The sequence below is a fragment of the Tiliqua scincoides genome, chromosome 5 (genome assembly GCF_035046505.1).
Source record: "Tiliqua scincoides isolate rTilSci1 chromosome 5, rTilSci1.hap2, whole genome shotgun sequence".
NCBI lineage: Eukaryota > Metazoa > Chordata > Lepidosauria > Squamata > Scincidae > Tiliqua > Tiliqua scincoides.
The window spans coordinates 31,977,610-31,999,517 of record NC_089825.1 but is presented as its reverse complement, the minus strand read 5'-3'; the positions used below and the strand labels follow the sequence as shown (position 1 = coordinate 31,999,517).

Here is a 21,908-nt window from a genome sequence, read left to right as displayed (position 1 = left end):
GATTGGTGAATTGTCAGCCAGCTGCCCTCTCTCTCTCTCTCTCATTAAGGAGGCTATTGTTAAAGGACTGTTCAGTTTTTTAAACTAATTTTAAAGGGATGCATTTTTCCCCTTCTCCAGGAATCAGCACATTCCTTCTCATTTGCAGGGGCCATTCGTGTTGAGTCAAGTCCCTGTATAAATAGACTGGACCTGTACTGCCCAAATCGATATTACCAAGCAGTCCATATGGGTCTTACAACATTGTTTAATACCCGCAAATGTGAATACTGTACAGAAGAAGCATATGTAGGCTACCACAACATAATTCTAAGTGCAATGGAGCAAAGGGTTATACCCTAAGAAAGTGAGAGCCCAAGCCTATTTGTATCTACACAGAAGTAAATCTCATTATAGTCAATGCAGCTTACTCCCAGGTAAGGGTGGGAGGATTACAGCCCATATCCTGACCTTAAATTCTGTTAATTTCAGTGGGACTTTGCAACAATTAATTTTCTTAGAATACAGCTCAAAAAATAGTAGGAGGCAAGCAGAATCAGAAGATTCCAATAACATATTTCCATTCTTCTGTCTTTAGATTTCTCAGGGCCCAATCCTAAAGAGTGTGCGCCAGCTTACTGCTGGCGTGCACAGTCGTAAACATGCCGTAAGGCATGTTTGCAAGGCCCTAGCGCTGGTGGAGCACTGGAACTCCACCGCTTGGCTATCACGCAGACTGCAGGGTAGCGGAGAGGTAGATGGGGGCATGGGGGATGTGGGGGTGTTCCAGGGTGGGGGGAGGCAAAGGGAGGGTGGGGAGAGGGCAGGGAGAAGGCGTGCCAAGAGGAGGGAGTGGGGTGGGAGGGAGGATCCTGAACCTCCATATCAGGCTGCCCATCCAACACAGAGGCTCTTCATTGTACACCAACCTTTGGGTCGTCTAAAATTGAGCAGCCCCATTCAGGCTATTCACTTTACCCGGGGGAAGGGGACAAAAGGCTGCCTGGGGCACGCTGGATGCAGTGGCAGCCATTTTTGGTGCCGCTACAGACCCACGCACCAGACAACTCAGAATTGGGCTGCCCATCTCCCAAACGGATGGAGTAGGGTTACTGATTTCACCATGGGGATATTGATATGCATGACAAGAGTTAACATGTGGTCCTTGTTTTCCATGAATGACCTCATGATGGTTTTAAAATGTTTGTTTCACTGTGCATGAATTTTACTATTTCACTGTGCATTGTTTACTATTTATTACTCCAGTCCATCTAGCAAGATTCACCATTCTTCTGTAGGACAAATCCCTCCTAACCATGTACCCTAATCTTTATGTACTTTAATCTCTGGTTTGTTCTCATTTGAAAGAAAGTGATGAGGGAGGAAGTGTACAGACTTCTTCAAAAACAACAATACCTACTCCTTCTGAATTATGGGTCTGTAAGAATCTAACTAAAACTGGATTTCTTCATCCCTATGTACCAAAGAATTGAGCACTATATTTTCCTTTCTGCAACTGCTTTCAATGTGGCAGTTGCTTTCTGTGTGTGCATTTAGTGTGATCAGTGAAAGGTTGCAAGGAATTATGGACAAAATGCAGTTCAAGAAGACTCTGAAATATTCTGACAAGTTAAAGTGTGTGTGTGTGTGTGTGTGTGTGTGTGTGTGTGTGTGTAGTGAGACAGGAAGGAGAGGGGATATAAGCCACCTGAAAAAAAACCTAAGGATGCACTTTACAGTTGGCAAAAAATCTCACCAAAATCTGTAATGTGGTTTGCCTTTTATCCATGTGAACACTGCCTGAGATGTACAGCTTAACAAGATACACAACTCCGACGTGGCTTACATTGATCCAATTTCTTCAGTTCCAGTATCTCTCTTGTCTAGGTAGGGGCATGTTTATAGGCCAATGAAATATATAATGTTACTAGAACCCATTTGAAGTAAATGCCAAAACTTTTAGGAGTAATCTGAGAATGAGATCTATTTCTGTTAGTGGAAATAGCCCTGATTTGTTCATACTGTTTTGTGCCTGATATGCAGCAATCTGATAGTACCCGGACAAACAGGAAGATATCAGGTTTGAATTTCTTAAATATCCAGCTAAAAGCAGCGAATGGTTTGGGCACATTAAAATTCCATTTTCCCCTTACCAAGTGTTTGCACCAGATGACCCCACTGATCTTAAATATATTTCTGTATCTGTAACTGAATAGAGGTTTTTCTGTACATCATGTTCTAATGATACTCTGGCCTTTAGCCAACAAGGCACTGAATAAGGCTATTTTTAAAATACAGAAACTGGGAACAGCTGCAGCAATCAAATTTGATAAAAACAGAGAAGAACTTTGGTTCCCCCCCCCCTTTTTTTTTTTACAGTTTGTCCAAGTTCAGAATCCTTTAATAGAATGACTTTTGTTCTGGTGTATGAAGGGGGTTACAAAACTAATATGGTGTAAATCCTTTTAAAACAAATAACTTGGGGAAAAAAATACACCTTAAAATAATAGGCACCTTTTTGCGTGCATGGCTAGCTTGAAAGTGGTTTTGCTGCCAAGTATTAAAAGGATAACTGTCAAAAAGAGAATACATTTTGCTGAAGGTATACCAAAGGTTTTCCATAATGATCTCCTGAAAGTGGAAGATGAAACTCCTTGTTTCAAAATGTTAGAATTCATGTTATATTCACAAAGAGGATAAAAGCACTTTGAATGCTGAAGTTCTTTGTCTCATTTTATTCTTTAATATTAATCAGGAACTGTGCTTCTTTAAGAAAGGGGAAAACACGCACTTAATGCTCACTTAAGGAAAACTTGTGTTAAAGAAACCCTTTGTGTGCATTAAACTTTTTCACAAGTGTGTATTAATAAGATCCCAGTTCTTCTACCCTACTCTGAAGATTCCAGTTAATAGGAGTCAGGAGATGATTGCACATGAGACTGATTCCAGATGTGCAACTTCAAGTGTGTATTTTGGGTTTCTCTCCCACTGTTGGTGGGCATATGTGGAAGAAGAAATGGACATTTCTGTCCATTAAATGGGCACGCTATCTAATTTTTACATTGTCTGTTGAGCAGCAGGTGGATTTCCAAAAGTGCTTTAACTGTCCTGTTTGTGTGTGTAACCTGTGAACTGAAGCAAGTGTATTTGTCTACCTGTCATAATTTAATATGAAAGTGCCTAAGAAGCTGGTATGTTGAAGCCTATGGAGGCCATTAGGCGTCGGGGGTAATGGCTGCTTTTCAGTCTCTGCATGATCTGTTGCTCCATATATACTTGTATATTACGTCAGATTAAAAACTGGAATTTTTAAAATAAATATAGAGCAATGGTAGCACTCTTGTAAAGATCAATGTAAAGATCACTGCAGGGAAGAATGGTGTCTCTAAGGTAGCCACTCATTGGGAATGTTACAGAAGGTTGTTATCATTTGTCCATTTCCTTTAGGCTGCAGTGTGTCACTATGCTGCTCATCATTTTGAATCAGTAGCATTCCTGAAGAGGGGGCAAAACACTAAGTTTTTTCAGGAGCAGTGACACCTGTGTAAAGCGCCCCTCCCCCTTGCCTTCAGAACAGGACTTTTGCAGTCGCAACTGGCCATCTCCAGGAATACCACTGGTTTGAATGAGTTTATGTGCTGAGGGTGACCATGCCTGATCACACAACATGAACTGAATGTACTTTAAGCTACTTCTGCCCAACATTGCATATACGCAACAGGGACCAAATGTTTATACCTGTGGATCAGGCAAAAATGAGTTAATCCCACATTTGTATTCATTTTTTAATCATTTTCATCACTCTGTCAATGAACACTTCTGAGCATACTGGGGACTCTAATTCATCTTACTGATTGCGAGTGGAGAAACAAGATGTGATACTTATTCTAGGTAAATAAATCAAAGTGTATGTGGTATCCAAAGCAGCAGTATCTCAGGTTGTCATTCATAACACATTTAGAGCATGTTCATTCTTTGTGTCTTATCACCAGTCAGTAGCCTCTTGCAGACATTCTATATGTGTGGAATGAATGTGCACTGGCAAGAGTGGCAGCAGCAGGCTGTAGCCTGCTTACATACATCCCTTTGAGTGTCAGATGAGAGCCTTGTGCATCAGTGGTAAATGAATAAACTTTCTTCTGTTCAGATGACCATGTGTAGATCAAAGGTGGAACCTGTTGCCCCAATGCCACCCCCACCACACTTAACTTGAATAGGATACTCTGCACTGCACTTTACTCTGCACTGGTTAGGCCTCACCTGGAGTACTGTGTCCAATTCTGGGCAGCTCACTTTAAGAGAGATGCAGCCAAACTGTAGTAGGTTCAGAGGAGAGCGACGAGGATGTTCAGAGTGATGGAGGACAAGCCCTACCAGGAAAGGTTGATGGAACTTGGTATGTTCAACCTGGAGAAGAGAAGGCTGAGAGGGGATATGATAGCATTCTTCAACCTGAATGGCTGTCATATGGAAGAAGGGACAAATTTGTTCTCAGCTGCCTCTGAAAGTAGAACTAGATCCAACAGGTACAAACTGCAAAAGAAAAGATTCCATTTAGACATTAGGAAAAAAATTCCTGATGGTAAGAGCTGTTCGGCAGTGGAACAGATTGCCAGGGAGGTTGTGGACTCTCCCTTAGTGGAGATCTTCAAGCAAAGTTTTGAAAATCATCTGTCGGAGATGCTCTAGTAGGATTTCCTGCTACAGACAGGTGGTTGGACTAGATGACCTATTAGGCCCCTCCCAACTCTATGATTCTATGATAGGTAGAGGGGTCTACTGTCTCACCACAGCCTCAGCATAATGAGTTCATGTCACCTGTAACACAGCTTGGCAACTTTCTCTTTGAAAATCAGACAGCAGACCAACATTTGGTCATTTACTTGATCTCCAAGCATCGAGATGTTCTGTTACGTTTCATAATAGCTCATCTTAAAACATACGAGCCTGTGACATTAAGCATGCCTTTGGCACTCAAAGCATCAGCAGTTCCTGCCTGTGTGTATGAAAATGTCCTTGCCTTCCTGCTTATTGCAAAAGTGTGTGTGTGTGCACACGTGTGAAACAAATGCTGCTTTCCAAATGGATGCTGTAGCAAATAGGACATGATGCAGAGCATTGCACTTGGCATGTTTTCAAAGGTTTGCTGGCAGAAAGCCAGATTTCCAAACCCAGTGCTATATTTTAACTACGGCCCTAACTTTTTTTTTTTTCCACTGTGATGATTACCATGTTTTAATTACATTTAGGCAGACATGTATCCACAACTCTCCAAAGACAAACTGCCAACAGAGAGAGATTTACCACCAACCAAGGATGTTTTTTATGTAAATGAACATAACTAAGTGCAGTAACCCCAAATTCTAGTAGAGACTTTCAATCTCTTGCCAGGTCTGTGTATTTATATACGACCAAGATAAAGTGGATATCTACCAAACAGTTCCATTATAGAACAGTTCTCCATGTGTAAATCACCATTTCTAATCACAGTAGTGCTTTCCACCCCTGCCCTTGTTTGTTTTCCTTGATTTATATTCACTGTGATTTTTTTTTTAAATGTGGTATTCACTTGAACCAGGCAATGGTTGAGTCAAATCTGCTAACATAGGCTTTTGAAAGGCTCTCAAGTATGCTATCATCTAGGGTTGAGAAGCAGACCTATAAGGGGAGAATGTTCCCAAATGCAGTGTTGCTTAGATTTCACATTGTCTCTTTAATTGTTCAAGCAGCCTGACGGGAGGAAATGGAAGGGAAATCTCCCTGGTGACTTTATCCCAGTGCTGCCATTTCAACACATACACTTTGCAAATGAGGGCAAAGGGTCAGATGTCCCTCTACGTGCAATTCACAAGCTGCTGACATCAGCAGTCACTCATGAGAGCCAGCTTTGTTTACTGATGGTACTAATCTGAAGAGACACGTGAAGTAGTTTGGTTTGTGGAAGAGGGCAGAAGTGGCATGATGCTGTGCAAACATTCCCACACAGTCGGAGCGGCCGTTCACACAGAAAACAAGCGAAGGTCTTCATGTCGTAGACAAAGTTCACCGTAGAGCAAATCGACTCTCAAGAACCCAAGGGCAGAGTGCTTGAAATGGTACTCAGTGGGTGCCTATATTGAGACATTGTGTCCAAACATATACAAATAATGGAATTCAGACATATACTATAGCAGGTATATTTTTAAGTATGCTATTAGTCTTTATTTTGGTTTGTATTTTTTTTTTTTTCAAAAGAATGTCGATATTTTTGAACTTTGAAAAACTGGGATATTCAGCACTGCAGGATAACAGGGGGAGGACATCCAATAACTGCAACAAAGTGGCCCATTTCTTTCTTCCTCCTCCTCCTCCGGGTTATATTGTCTAGTCTGACTCCCTGTTCCTAAAACAAGATAACTGAGAGCCCAATCCTATGCAGAAAAGTCTACTCAGAAAAGTTTTATAGTCAATGGGGCTTAGCAGCAATAGCAGTTGAATGTCTTGTATATTTTTGGCAGATATCTGGGGTTTTCCCAACTTCCGGGACAGGGCTGCTCATTGCTAGGATTTGTCCATATTGTTCAACCTAAATCAATCTCATGTAGTTCCTATCCCCATTGCTTTTTGCATTGTCCTCAATGTTTAGCCTCTCTCTTCTTTTGTTGCTTGACCTAGAGTCACTCTGTCCTCAACATTGTGCTGAAATGCCGTAATTCAGTTCTGAAGTATAAGCATCACGTGTCCCAGGTTCAGTCCTCAGCACCTCCAATTGAAAGGGATACTGAGTAAAGGAACGGAGAAGACCAATGTGACTCTGAAAGCTATTGCCGGTCAAGCAAAGTTGATGTTGGGCTAGATGGGCCATTGTTTGGCATAATGCAGCTTCATATGTAACTATGTATATGCTGCTGGGTAGAGAGTCTCAACTCTTCAAATGCTAATTGTACCACCATAGTTGTTCCAGAAGTTGTAGGCTGTGACTAATAAACTTGTAGTCCAATCCTATCTGGTGCTGCCCATAGCATGCAGTGGTGTTGGTGCAGCCTCCATTGCATGCTGTCGGCCAACCAAGAACCATGCAACAATGGAAAGGTAAGTAAAAAACTTTTTAACTCACCTACTCAGCTGTGCTGTGGTCCCTAATGGTCCTGTTCAGATCTGCACCAGCTCTCTGCCTGGCATAAATCTGAGTGGGTCCAGGCTGGGCCAAGGGCATAGAATTTTATTCCAGTGATTAGCTATACGTATTTTTATTCTGGTGTTATCTATGCATATAGCCCATAAGGTGCTGACTATAAATTACAAGTGTGAGGTTGAGTTTCTCTCTGTCATACCTGATAAAACATCATCTAGAAAAATATTAACAACCAATCTTTGAAGAAGGAACACTTAAGCACACTCTAGAACTGAAATAAAATGTTGCTATTTTTTGTCCATCTGTTCCTGGAAACAAATTTAAAGTTCAACATGGGTAACAAAATTAATCTATTTGGTTTCAAAAACAAAACAAAACAAAGCATTCACGAATATTCTTCAGATTCAGTGAAAATAGCTATGTTAGTCCTTCATAACAAAGTGGAGGCTTATAGCACCTAAAAATATGTGCCACCCAATCCCAGGCACATGTACTCAGAAGAAAGCCCTCAGAAGGTACTTCATTGAGACTTACTTCCAGGTAACTGTGCACAGGCCTGAAGACAGGGGGAAGGGAAGGCAAAATCCCTGGGGCCCAGGCTTCCGGGGGATTGGAAGCCATGACAAAACACACTATACAGTGCAGGACAAATTCATTACAAAATAAATGTGGGTACCTCAATCTCAGCCTATCCAAGGCTGTGTTTCCACTACAGCTTTAATCCGCTTTCAATGCATTTCTATTACCCCAATGCATTGAAAAAGGAGAGACAATTAGGCATCTTGTCCCAGGCCCAATGCCAGTACTCAGCAGCCTTGACTGTGCATAGGTAAGCCCCATGATCACCTGAGAGTAAACTTGCATATGATTGTATTGCAAGGCTATGTGCACATTTATCAATGAAGACAGACTCAGAGGTGTTGCTAGAGACGGGGTGGTACACTAAGTTTTGCAGAGCCTCCCTGCAGTGTGCAAATGCTCCATTCGGCTCCTTTTCCCCCACCCCCACCCACATGGCTCCCGACAGGAGGGGGCAGAGCTGCTTGCATGCTGCAGGGAGGCTGTCTGCAAAACTTACTGCACCGCCCCCCTCTAATGACACCTCTGGTCAGACTTGCTTCTGAGTAGTCAAGTAGAGGATCATAAAACTGCATTCCTAAACAGACTTTCCTAGGAATTATTATTTCAGAGTAAATAGTATTTAACTCAGTGGACTTACTTGTGAGTAAATATTACCAGCAGGAGAGGAAAGAGGGCAAAGGGCTACTCTTTCAGTGGCAGCCATGCATCCTTCATAACTTCTAGTTCTGGGCCAACAGTTATATGTTATGTTTCAGATCTAAGTGATCAGCTGATGGAAGTGGTTGGCCTAGAGGGTGCCATGGAGATGGGTCAAATATACACAGGGCTGAAAAGTGCCGGAAGACGTCTTGCACAGTGTGCATCTGTTGTCCTCAGGTAGGTAGGTCTTTCTTTTCCCTGCATATGTAGAGTCATGCATTAATTGGTGAGCAGAGTGAGCCCTTTGGTATGCAGTTGGACCTTAGTACCCACAGGCAGTCTGTTGCCAGACCCCCCCCCCCCCCATGGATACCAAAATCCACACATAATCAAATCTACAAGTGCAGTTCAATAGGACCTCCAGACACAACTTCTTGTCTCATACAGAGGTGTTCTGAGACCCGCAGAAGCCACATGCATTCTCTACTAGCCTCAGAAAGCCTCCCAGACGTGACCGAAGGTACTTATGGTCGTGTCTGGAGGTCATATTAGACCCCACCTGTGGATTGAATTATCTGTTATTATTTGTTTGTGTTTGGGAGGTCAGGTGAGGGCCTCCAGCGCAAGTCCAGTACCTGTGGTACTGGATAGTCAGATAAATGGGTTCCAAACATGCTCTACCTGTAGAGGCTCTACCTGTCATTGGATTGTAAGCTTCTGTGATGATTATAATATGGTACGTCTGTTGAAAAAATGTTGCTTTTGGAATGAAAATTGATACAATTGTTCAGGTTGTTCATTTCAAGCTCAATCCTACACCTATTTTGTCTGATTTCTGGAAAAAAAAAAAAAGTTGGTTTGCATATCCAGGATAATAGTCTGTGCTTAAAGTACAAACCCAGCTTGATTCCCACGCTCAATAGAAAGTTAGAGGAAGTCGGTTATCCTTAAGCACCATTGAACTCAATGACAAAAGTTAGTTGTGACTAACTGAAGCATCATTATTTTCAATAGGATTCAATTATAACTAACTTTCTCTGTACTGATGTTACGCATTACTGCTACATACTTTTTAAAATGTCTACCTGAAGAGAGCAGCTTATTCTAAGAATCCAGTGAAGTCAAGACAGAAAGTTTTTTGTTGCATTTTTCCTTCTATAAATGTTGGGGGAATTAATGTGCCTTTTAACAGAAGGTATACTACAAATGAAAAACACAAGGATAGCCTCCTTGTTTAAAAGTAAACCAGTCTGAATTCCAGATAAGTTAATACTTATTAAGTCTCAATACATTGTTTTTTTTTTCTTTCTCATATAACTGTATGCAGTCCCATTGCACACAAGTTTAACTCAACTTAGGGTGCAGTCCTAACCCCTTATGTCAGTGCTTTCCAGCAATGACATAAGGGCAATGTAGCTCTGAGGTAAGGGAACAAACAGTCCCTTACTTTGAGGAGGCCTCCATGAGTAACTGCAGGATGCAGCACATGTCCCATTGGCACCGCTATGCCAGTGCTGGAAAGCACTGACATAAGGGGTTAGGATTGCGTCCTTGATTTGATTCTCAATCTGCACTCAGGCATAAGCATGCAACCACTGTGTCTCACTTCTAATATGGTCAAAATTCAACCCATGCACCAACCATGTGGTAGACTGGTCAGACAACTGTCTTGATTTGTCTGCAAGTTGTGAGTCATTCTTCAGCCCACTTCTGGAATGTTTTCAATGATGTGCTAGCTCACAGCATGGAGTCCAGTTGAAACAATCACATGACCACTTCACCATATGGCTAGGAAGGTAGACTTGAGCACATCAAAGAGGAGCCAAAATCTGTTATGCCTGCCTGCCTTCTCTTTGATCAAAAACTTTTGCAAACTGGCAACCTATAATGGATGTAAGATGCAAACATGTGTGCTACATCTTAACAGTTATTTCTAAAATTAGTTGGCCATCTGTTATTTTGCACCTGTGGCTAAATGTGTCATGGGGAGATGCAAGTGCAAAATGGGTGTGTCACTGTGCATTCTTTCTGCCCAGAACATATACCTTACTTTCTCCAGACACTTCCTGTCACTTCCTCTGTTTGTTCTCTGTTTGCCTCTAGAACCAGCAAGTCTCTGCCTATGCAGATTGATGGGGAGCCATGGATGCAGACACCTTGTACAGTAAGTATATAGTGATCAAGATATCAAACAAAGCTCCTCAGAAAACATCAAAAATATATAAGAATTACATGTTATTATATTATAGAAAATTGAATATCACATTATCTCCTTAGTCTTTGTGATGTAATCAATGCTCGTTTTGTGATTAAAGAACTTGGCTATAATTCTGCACACTATGTGCAGATTTCAATGTGATCTCTCCATGCAATATAATGTGCCTCAGTATGCATGGCTTTCTTATGTACGAACTCAATGCACATATGCTATTTTATTCCTAAAAACAAATAATATGCTAGAATAAATTCGGTATTTCTGGGCTCTCTACCTTTTTATAATTTTATGCAACCCTCCTGAAAGCGCTGGCCTTCAAATAGGGTTTGATTGAATAATCAAGGTAATATAACCAAGATGCAGCGAAGAATGACGTCTTTCTTTTCTGATCTGGGAAGAAATAGAGGAAACCAGTTTGGATTCTTTAGAACCACTTCTCACATTATACAGGGGAAATGGGTTTTTCCACCAAGTGTACATTCAACAAGTTGCCCACAGAGTGTACTTGCATGATACATATGCATCTGTACTCTACTTCAGTGTTTCTCAAACTGTGGGTTGGGTCCCACTAGGTGGGTCACGAGCCAATTTCAGGTGGGTCCCCATTCATTTAAATATTGTATTTTTAATATACTAGACTTGATGGTACCATGGTATGTGACTGCATTTGGGGAAACATTACAAACCTTACTTTGAACAAGCTACTATGTACATTCTTTTAACAATGATAGCAAATGGGACTTACTCCTGGGTAAGTGCGGGTAGGATTGCAGCCTAGGATCGTTAAAAATTTTCCTGCCTGATGATGTCACTTCCGGTCATGACATCACTTCCGGTGGGTCCCAACAGATTCTCATTCTAAAAAGTGGGTCCCGGTGCTAAATGTGTGACAATCACTGCTCTATTTGCATCTGTAAATATGTCTTGGTCACAGTCACCCTTTAGATTGTTAATGTTGCAATCCTAAGTACTTTAAAGATGACACAAGGGCAAGGGATGCCAAGGGATATGTCTGTGGTGTGGCCACTTCTAGTCATGTGAACGGGTATCTTTTGCACATGCAGGAACTTGTGCATGTCTCAGGGCTCCAGCTGTTAAGTAGCTCCTGGGGCATACTTATAGCCTGCATGCCATAGATCACAGCTTTCCAAACTATGGCATGCAGGCCAGATCCAGTTTCAGCACTGCTTACCTTTTCGCCATGTGGCTGCTGCTGTTCATACCCAATCTGTACAGAGATATGCTCAGGGCACTCACATCTGCCAAGAAATCTGGGCACGGTGCCTGTTGAAGTGATGGGCAATAGACACAAATGCTCAGAGCATCTCTCTGTATAGATAAGGTAGGAAGACAAGCAGCAGCACAGTGGAAAGGTCAGGGTTGCTCAGAAGAGGGAGGGCTTTTCAGGTGCACAGCGGTCCCAGGTTTGGAGATAGCTGCCATAGATCAAAGGAAAATGGTTTGATGACTTAGGCATAAGAAGTCAAAAGGGACCTTGAACTAGGATTCCATGCAAAGCCCCACAGAAGTATTGAGTGTGAGGAAGAAAGCGATCCTAAGGAACTGGTACCCAGTGATAGTTCAACAGTTAATATGCAAACTCATCTATCTTATTTAACTTAAAAAAAAAAAAATCTTAGTCTAATTTGCATTCATTTTGAGGCCTGACACCGTACTGTGAGGTTGGGTATTATTTTTGTGTTGCCCACAATGTTGTGAGTAAATTATTTTTGTTTACCTATGCATAATTTTTCTTAATTTCACAACAGGTTTTTTTATATATATAATTGACAATGCAATTTACTGCATCTGTGCTTTCTGCACCTCAGACAACTATGCTGAGATGTAATGCACCTACCTTTCCAGTTCAGATTGTTAAGGGAAGAATTAGTTGTGACTAATTGCCAATTAATTTGTAGTGGTTTAAGGGTGGGGGGGCGAAACAATTGCACCTACTAATTAAAATTTAAAATATTCCAAAGTGTCATCTTTAGGTGTCTGTGGAATACTTAATTTCCATTTTGGTTCTGTGCTGGATCCTGTAACAACCCAGAGCTTGACAGCTCTATTAATTTAAAGGCTCAGCGATACCTATTAGTACAAAACACGAAAAAAATGTCATTAATCATTTATTTTAATTTTGCAGCTCTGTCATTTTCTCAGTATGTTTAAAAATTATGATGACACTATCATGTTTTCCAATCTACCTGTGTGAAGGGGAAACGGATCACACTACTTAAGAGTGATACTGGAGTATTTTATTAGAGTTTAATTAATGCCAAACTAATTAGATTTAATTTCAATTTGTGCACCGATATTGCTAAGGAATTACTTTAAGTGAACTAGCTCAAAAATCTGTACTTAATCACATTGGACTGGCTCACAGGCCAAGGCCAAAGAACATAGAGCACAAGCCAAGACACACGTGCTAATATGAAATAAAAACTTATTGTGCTTTGTCAAAAGATGTGATTGTCTACCATAGATTATAGGGTGCTGAAATTAAGCTTCTCTGCTATTTAAGGGACCCAGAGGAAACTTTACTTAGGGGATTTTGGGCCCAATCCTGTTGAGTTCTTTTGCTACTATAACTCTTGTTCTGGCAGCGCAAGGCCCTTTACAGCAGCATGAAAGCTGGACTGCCATTGTGCACTTTTGGGCCATTTCCACAAATGGGCAGCATCGCAGTGTGTGTAGCAGTGGCTCCAGAGGCCTTCATCAGTGCCAGGAAGTTGGCAGCAGAAGATTGAATGTACAGGCTGTGAACTGGGAAATCCCCAGGTCACAAGCTAACTAGGGTACAATCCTATGCATGCTGACTTGGGAGGAAGCTCCACTGAACAATGGAGAACTTACCTGATAATAAATATGCATAGTATCAGACAGTAAATACAATCTTATGCATGTCTACTCAAAAAAACCCAATTAGGTCAAAGGCACTTACTCCCAGGTAAGTGTGCATAGAATTGCAGCCTTACCATGCAGTCTGATGCATGTCTACTCTGAAATAAGCCCCACTGAATATAATTGAATATTCTACTAGTGGAAGGAAAAGGATGCTAGTAGAATGTCACTTCCACCGGCAAGCATTGCAAGGCCATCAGCAAAACCGTTGGTGGCCTGGTGCACTGATAGGCAGAGCCAGCTGCTGGTGTTGGTTAGTTGGTGGTGGGGGCAGGCAGTAGGAGGGATGGGGAGTGAGTTTCTAGGAAGGCAGAGGACCAGGGGGATGGGAGGGAGAAGGCAGATTTGGCGATACTCATGTGTTGCTAGATCCCATTCGTCTCCCTTTCTTCCACTCTTATGTTCTTGGTCCTGTGCCAGCAAAATAGCTGGTGGAGGACCAAGGAGACCCAAAGGGAAAGTGGAGGTTTTCCCCAGAGAAGTGAACTAAAGTTCACTTATCCTGAGGAGAACTTTTTAGGTGCCCCGCCCCCATCCTGGGATGCAGCTCACACTCCATTGGCACTTTTGCATTGCCGGGGGGGGGGGGGGAGTTAGGTAGGATTGGGCTGTTACTCCCAGATAAGTGTTTATAGGAGTGCAGCCTTCGACTATTTTTTAAGCTTTTCCCATATCTTCTTTCACTACTACACAAGAAAAGCATAGAAGCCTAGCATACAGTGCTGTTGAAAGTTTTGCTGAGATCATCTGTGTGAACCACTTTGAACATTTGAAATGCATTATATAATTGCTAAATATAATTAATTATTATTGTTATAAACTTTTAAGCCCCCCTCCCCGTTAGCGACTCTGACAGTTCTGCTGCACCAAGGCTCTTCTGGGCCCCAGATCTGGACCACACAAAGCTCTGGGCCGTTGCATCTGCCCGGAAACCCAGATGCAATTCCTGCTGGGGCTTTGGACCATAGACATGACTGCCCAGAGTGTTGCGTTGTCCAGATTTGGTGTTCTGAAGAGGAGCGGCAAGAGCAGGCCTAAATGGGAAACTTTTTTTGTTCCATGGTGGTTGTGAGTTTGGCAACTGCTGAGTTGCATCAATGGCTTCTTCTTTATATTTGGTTGGCAACCTTCAGTCTCGAAAGACTATGGTATAAGCCTACAGCACCTGGTATTCCCAGGCGGTCTCCCATCCAAGTACTAACTAGGCCTGACCCTGCTTAGCTTCCGAGATCAGAAATAATTTCAGTATAGTGTTTGGATAGGCCAGCAGTTTCCAAACTGTGGACCACTGCATCTGGAAAGGACTGACCCGGTACAGTGCAGAGCTTTTCATTCAGTGCTGCAATCTCATTTTGTTGTGCTCGATCTTTCCCCAGCCTCATGCCAGCCAGCCACTCCCCCTGGGAAACTGGGGCACAAAGACATCTGGAGTGACAAGAGATGGAAGCAACTGACCGGTGCGAGGCTGGGGGAAGGTTGGGCACGACAAAACAAGGCTGCAGCACAGAATGGAAAGCTCTGGGCCGTGTGTGAATGGCTTTTTCCAGACATCGGATCCAGATTGCGGGCTGGGATTTGACACCTGCTGGGATAGGCTCTTGACTGGTTGTGCTCATCTATTACCATGTTGTGAATCCTGCAATCACTGCACTGCCAAAACTCACATTTTGGTGACACAGTGTACTTTATCGCTGTTGCAAATGGCAACACACCATTTTACACAGCCGGGTTACCTCTGTAGCAGCACACCAGCAGTCTTCTCACAAGCAACAACAAATCAGTGTGGGGGTGGATGGAACAGAGCAGGGAGGGAACAGGGCAGAGACCGGAACTGGGAGGAGGGCAGATCAAGGGTATTGGTAGCAGCCACAATGGTGATATCGTATCCACCTTCCCAGCCTTAATCTGCCTTCCAGGTTTCACTCAGACTTGTGACAGCTAAATCACTGGTGCGGGTCCAAGAAGATCCATTCGGGGAGCAAAGTCTTACCACTGGACAGGGGAACAAATTTACCCAGAGGAGACCTCTGAGACTGCGTCCTCCCTCCCAGATGCAATGCACAGTCCAGTGACCCAGTTGTGTCTGCGGAAGGGGGGGGATTGATAGGATTGTGTTACGTAGTTCATGGCTTGGAACAAAGGCTTACAAATTGATTTCTACGTCATTTCTAATTCCTGACCTGGACCTAGAACTAATTGTTTAATTCTTAGACTTTTTCATGGAATTACCTTCTAGGAAAGGCAAAGGTTACAAAAGAAGATGAGGTAAATTCCTCGTAAGTGCATAGGAAGAATTCCAAGTCAGACTATCTTTTGAATATGCAGCTCTCCAGGGGCTCTACTTAGCCTTACCTGAAGATGCCAGGATTAAACCTGGAACCTTCAGCACAAGAAGTAGCTACCTACCAGTAAGCTCCAGGCCCTTCTCAAAACAATGAGACTTTCTTCTGAGTAAATATGCAGAGCATCAATGGAATAAATGCATGCAACTGTACAGAAACAATAGTTACAGCAGCAATTGTCAGAATTATTTGCCAGCAAACTATGTATAGTCCAACTGGGCAGAAGGGCTGCAGCCCTTCCCAATCATCAGATGTTTTACAGTGATAACTGATATTAATATCGGTTAAATTAAACTAACTGATATTAAATTAAATTTGAATTCATTTGTGACAAAATATGTAGCCATTGGTATGTATCCAAAGGTGTATGTACTAAGTGAAACTTGCAGAAGTGATAAAACTGAATTTCTTACTAATGATTGTATCTCAAAGCTATATATTCGCTGACATTATAGTCAGCCTAGTACCATATTGTGTACAGTTCCGCATACGTTCTACATACATTATCCTACTGTAGAGTCAGCTAAGATTCCAGAAGTGTTAAATAAAACCCACTTATCCTGCAGAGCTTTTTATATTTCTGTCTCTTTTGATTGTAAAGTAAATTTCCACCCAAAGAAACCACCTATTCCCTGTTTTAATGAGCCTCTCTTTTTGGTGTACACTTTTTTCGCTTCTATTAGTGAATGACAAGTGAAGGATATTCATTTTAGCTTGAAAATGTCAGGTATGCACTTTAAGAGATATATTTTTGCCGTTTTTAATGAGGCAGTGTTTCTTTTTGAAAGGAATACTCATTTGTGATGTGGATACTATGCAGATGACAACTGATATTTAATAAGTGATGGTTCTTGTATTAGTTGTAGTTCACTAAAGAAAATGTCTTGGAGAGCTTTTGAGAAACTGTTAGCGTCACTAGCCCAAAGGCGAGATGTGACCTTTTTATTACATAATGAGAATCATTTATTATCTTACAATGTATCTTAAAGTCACAGACAAAATGCCACTTTGATAATTGCTTTCAATTAGCTTTGAGCATAGCATACATTCATAAAATGTCTTCTCTAATTTAGACTTGAATTAGAGAAAATTGGAGACATAATCTACGTTAAGGTTGTCTCATTTAAGGTGATTTCTAGTGTTATATCAAAGAAATCAAAATGGGTAGGTATAAATGAGTCGTTCTTACAGTTTTAAACAGCCTTTCAATATTTGATTTGATTCTACCATCAATTAATTAACAAATTAGAATGCTACTTCGTCATTGTTGACCTTTTGAGTGCGTTAGCTTTTGACTCTAATTCCTAATGGTTATTTTGAAATTAAGCATTGAAGTTCATGGGAAGAGCAGTGAACAGTGTGATTAGGAGGAGTATAAATAAGCCACGCTGCTTGTAATAAAGTGTCTATTTTATTACTTGATGTGTACAAAATTAATTATCACCTTGATTCAGCAACTACAAACCACATGTCGAAACAGCTTCCAATCACAGATCAGCCAAAGGGGAGGAGGGGGGACATCAGTCTTACTTGACTACAGGTTGAATCTCTTTATTTGCTAGGGTTCCGTTCCCAGAACTCATGTGGATGGCAAAAATCACATTAAAGCAAATCCATTTTAAAAACAATGGCCCTTTGCTAGGCGATTTAAAAACAGCCTTGCCGACCTGTGTGATGTATGACAGAGTCATTAGGCAGACAATCCATCAATCAGTCTCCCTCCAGATACTTAGAAAGGCTTCACTCCAAGCCAGCGACCCTTCCCTTCACCAATGCAAAGTGATTATCCTTCTTTCATGTACTCGGAGGAAAGGGAGGGGTTGCTTGCCTTGGAGTGAAGCTGTTCTAAGTGCCTGGAAAGAGAATGATTGATGGATTGTCAACCGGGCGCTCTCTCTTGCATTAATGAGGCTATTGTTAAATGACTTTTTTTCTTTAATTGAAAGGGCCCTTCTCATTGCCCTTCTCATTTATCTCATTGAGATAAAACTGCGGGTGAAAAATCCGTGGATACTTAGATTATACCTGTAGCTAGAAATGTTGGCATCCAGAAGTAGGATATCACATGCTGAAAGCAGGCATGAGTCTGTCAACAGTCCCGCAACAGTCCTGGTTTTGGGAAGTGGCCTCCCATGGCATTCAAATTACCTTGACCTGGATCATAAATGTATACATCTATTATGGGTTTAGCATATAAACATCAAAAAATGGCATTTTTCAATACTATTTCTCATAATATTATCTGTATATTTAAAGTTATATGTGGAATTGAAGATAACGCTACATTTATGAGCCATAGAATGACGTTCAAGTGAACAAATGACCGCATATACGATGGTGTTCCCACTAAACTCACTGGGCTAGCCTCTTTCCTTCCGTGAGCAGACTAACCAGCACTTCGTGCACTTTCCGTTGTGCTTTTGGCTAGCTGCCTTCTTCCTGTTTTCTTCAGTCCTGCAAGGCATTCTGAGGTGTTAATGGGCAGCCGCAAGGCATTCTGGGTGCAGCCCAGCAGCCATAACAGTTATCCAGGCAATGACCGATGCACCTAACGACAGGGTTTGCAGAACAGATTCCTGCTGTTAAGCAGTGCCTACCTGTATTTCTTTTGGTACCTGACATTTGCCATAACGTATTTAACATTTAGAATGTTTACAAAGTCGTACTGACATTAGAAGTTGCTAACTTTAGGACCATATAGGTAAGGAAACTTGGGGTTCACAAGAAATAACTGTCTTTTCTCTCTCTTATCAGATAAAAATAACCCACAAGAATCAAGCACCAATATTGATGGGGCCACCCCCCAAAACCAGCCTCTTCTCTTCCATCATTAGAAGAACAAGGACCCACAGCAAAGAATAAGCTTCTGTAGTTAAATCCTTACAAAATCAAATTAGCAGGGATTTGGAATATGTATGCTGGAAACCTTTCAAGGGTTTTAAAATGTTCTCCACTGCATAATCATGGAATCTGGAATAACAGTTTCTGTGACTGAGCTAATGTTAAATGACGCTATTAGAATAATTTATTGCCACAGTTTCGTAGGCATTTTGCATGAAGAAAGCTAATGTTTACATAAAGTGATAAAGCATATTTTTGTTGCATGCATTACCATTACTAATTTACAGGGTAAATATGCTGTGGAATGGAAAAATGCATTGCTGTTGGAAATGTGATTTTCATGGGATTTTGATCCTCAACCTCCTTACTTCAGTCTCTCAGATGAAATATTTAACTCATTGAGCTACTCCAGGCCTCTTCTGAAGAAAGTGCCATGAGGCTTATTACAGCCTTTTTTGATTCCATTTCTGCTTAACGTTGATGAATAACTAAGGCCCAAACCCTAACCAACTTTCCAGCACTGGCATGGAGGTGCCAGTGGGGCATGTGCTGCATCCTGCGGTTGGGTGGCACTCATGGAGGCTACCTCAAAGTAAGAGAATGTCTGTTCCCTTACCTTAGAGCTGCATTGCCCTTATGTCGGTGCTGGAAAGTGGGTTAGGATTGTGCCCTGGAAAGCGGGTTAGGGTTGCACCCTAAATCCTAGTATTGGCCCAATTTCCTTAGCTCTAACCAATTCCATATCAGTAGCTCCCATTGTATCATTTGAAGCTCTGACATGTGAATTTTTTTAACTTGCTCTTTTAAGCTATAATGAGGGGCATACTTCACTGAAAATAAGTCAAAATAAACACAATACGCAGTCACTCATCTCATATCACCATGCTAGTGCATCTCTGTGCACCCCAATGAGGCGTGGTGATCTACCGCATCAGGAAAGAACCACCATTCAATCACGCCGTAGAGTGACAGCCGGTGATGCCATTGGTCATTACACACTCTCAGCCGCCAGCCAAGCTGCCCCAAGCTGGCAAGAGGAATGGAAGGCTTGATGCAAAGGAAGCAAGAAGGGAGGCAGAAGAGAGGGGAAACATTTGACCTGTTGAGGAGGATTTGACCTGTGCACTGTTTCTATCTTGTGATTCCAATACCCTATGGGGGGGAAAATCTCCACTAACTGTGGACTGCTAATTGAATCAATTTGTCAGTCCCAATTACAAAGAACCCCTATAAAATCTTTTTTTAAAATTGGTTTAGGTTATAAAACTTTGTCTACAATTGTTCCTTGAGATCTTATGACTATTTTGAATGCAATGCATTTCTATCTGGTTTTCTAATTTCAGCAGTGTGTCTGCTTTAGCTAAACAGAGCTTTTCATGGAACACCATTTCCAAAATAGTGACTTCCCCAAGCTGAATTTCTCAGAACATTAAGTATATATCACAGCTAACAAGTCAACATACCCTGCAACGTTCACATTTTTATTCAAATTCCCAGGTGCAGCCTAAAATTTTGCAAATTTTGCACTGGACTTAACATGGTAGCATAAAACTAAAACAAATGTTGCCAACGTATTTCTGAGTGAATGAACCTTTTCATGTATTGTGAGAAGAAACCATGTTGTCATATGCAAGCTCAACAGGGACTTGAAACCAACCCTGTCTCTCTGACAAGTGTAAAGTTTGATACACATATTTCCAACTATTTGTTTGTTGCACTTACACCTTCTGTTTTTAGATGTACACTTAATAAGTCTTACCTCCATGCGAAGCACCAGCTGCAGGTGATCCACTGTCCACCACAGCACAGAGCCCAATTAAGCTGAATTGGTCCAATCCCGCTAAAGTCTGCCCTGCCTAAAACAACCCTATAATATGTGAAGACAACCCAATAAGAATGTCTGAATGTTTTATTTACTTTACTCAACAATCAGTTTTGGTAATATGTCAAACTTTAAGCAGTTTTACATACTACTGTATAGTACAAGAGGTGTGCTAACAAAACATCAAACCACATGTCTATTAAACCACAGTTTCACCATATGAGCGAGGCGAGGCTTCAGGCAAATAGATTCATGCATAAACGCGTAAATCACTCTAAGTAAGATTCTATTCTGAAAAGTGCTATGTCTTTGATCACTTTGACTGTGCGTAAATGAATGCTGAAAAAGAGGGGTTAGTGAGGGGGAAAAACTGTGGATTGCAATTAGTATGTATTCAGCATTCATTTGTTTCAATGTTTACAAATATTGTTCGTAACCCAGTGCTTCATAGCTCTCCCCAACCTGACAGACTCTGATCTGGTTGATCTGACAGGCCCCAGATGCTGGGACATCACAATTATGTTACAGAATGCTCCATGAACAAATGGGGTAATCCAATTGAGTATCTAGGTGCTGTCCCTCTATACCTGACCTCCATGCACATGCATTAGAGCTCCTGCATGAACAATGGAGACACTGCATATGGAAGACATTTATGAGCATTATATTTTGGTTGTGGGTTGGTGTCATTCATCAATGGAGCATTCTGGTCAGGTTGCTTCCTTTCTGTTTACTTCTCTGGACCAGCTGTGATTATTTTGTGCTCAATATCTTACTTCTCATCCATGGTTCCCTCAAAAATGTAGAAACAGCTTGAAACAGCTGGTTCTATGTGGTTTATATGCCACTGTCAGATCAGTCTTACTGTTAAGACCAGGCCCACCAAAAATTTGAATGTTGCACAGAGAAACATAAAACATATGCAGGTGTGCACCACTTAACAACGGGGATACATTCACCTATCCCTGTTGATATGTGATTAGGTCATTAAATGAACATTTAGTCCAATTTATTGCCTTTGTTGTGTAAACAGACACTCCCTGCCAGACACTGGCTGGCTGCATAGGCTACTGGAGACAGATTGCCTCTTCTTTGCATTGAGAGCCTCTTTGTTGTGTAAAGAGACACTCTGCTACAGGCTATGGGAGACCTGACTGCCTCATTAAGAGCCTCTTTGTTGTGCTTTGACCACTGTTGTAAAGCGGTCCGTCATTAAGCAAACATTTGTTAAGCGGCTCACGGCTGTACATCTTTAGTACAAAGTTTTGGGGAAAGACCATTGTGGAGGTTTTTTTTTCCTTTAATAAAAGTGGCTTGAGTTTCATCCTTGCATGTTTTACTTTCAGACATTCCACCAGAAAAATGCATGATTTATTAGTACCCTCCCATCTTTTAACCTATATCATGCATTGCTAATGATTTATCAAGTCGCTTTTCCTATTGATTCCTTCATCCTTATGAAATGCAAGC

The 21,908-nt window shown here is 41.6% G+C and overlaps 1 protein-coding gene across 4 annotated transcripts in view; it reads left to right on the top strand.

The window, feature by feature from the left end:
- Positions 1-18,637, top strand: part of DGKB (diacylglycerol kinase beta) — a 271,357-nt gene extending 252,720 nt beyond the window's left edge. For all 4 annotated transcript variants that reach the window (XM_066627151.1, XM_066627149.1, XM_066627150.1 and 1 more), the window contains 3 exons: positions 8,431-8,551; positions 10,418-10,478; positions 18,530-18,637. In XM_066627151.1, the coding sequence (XP_066483248.1) occupies positions 8,431-8,551; positions 10,418-10,478; positions 18,530-18,637 (290 nt within the window). The remainder of the gene's footprint in view (positions 1-8,430; positions 8,552-10,417; positions 10,479-18,529) is intronic.
- Positions 18,638-21,908: the final 3,271 nt, after the last annotated feature.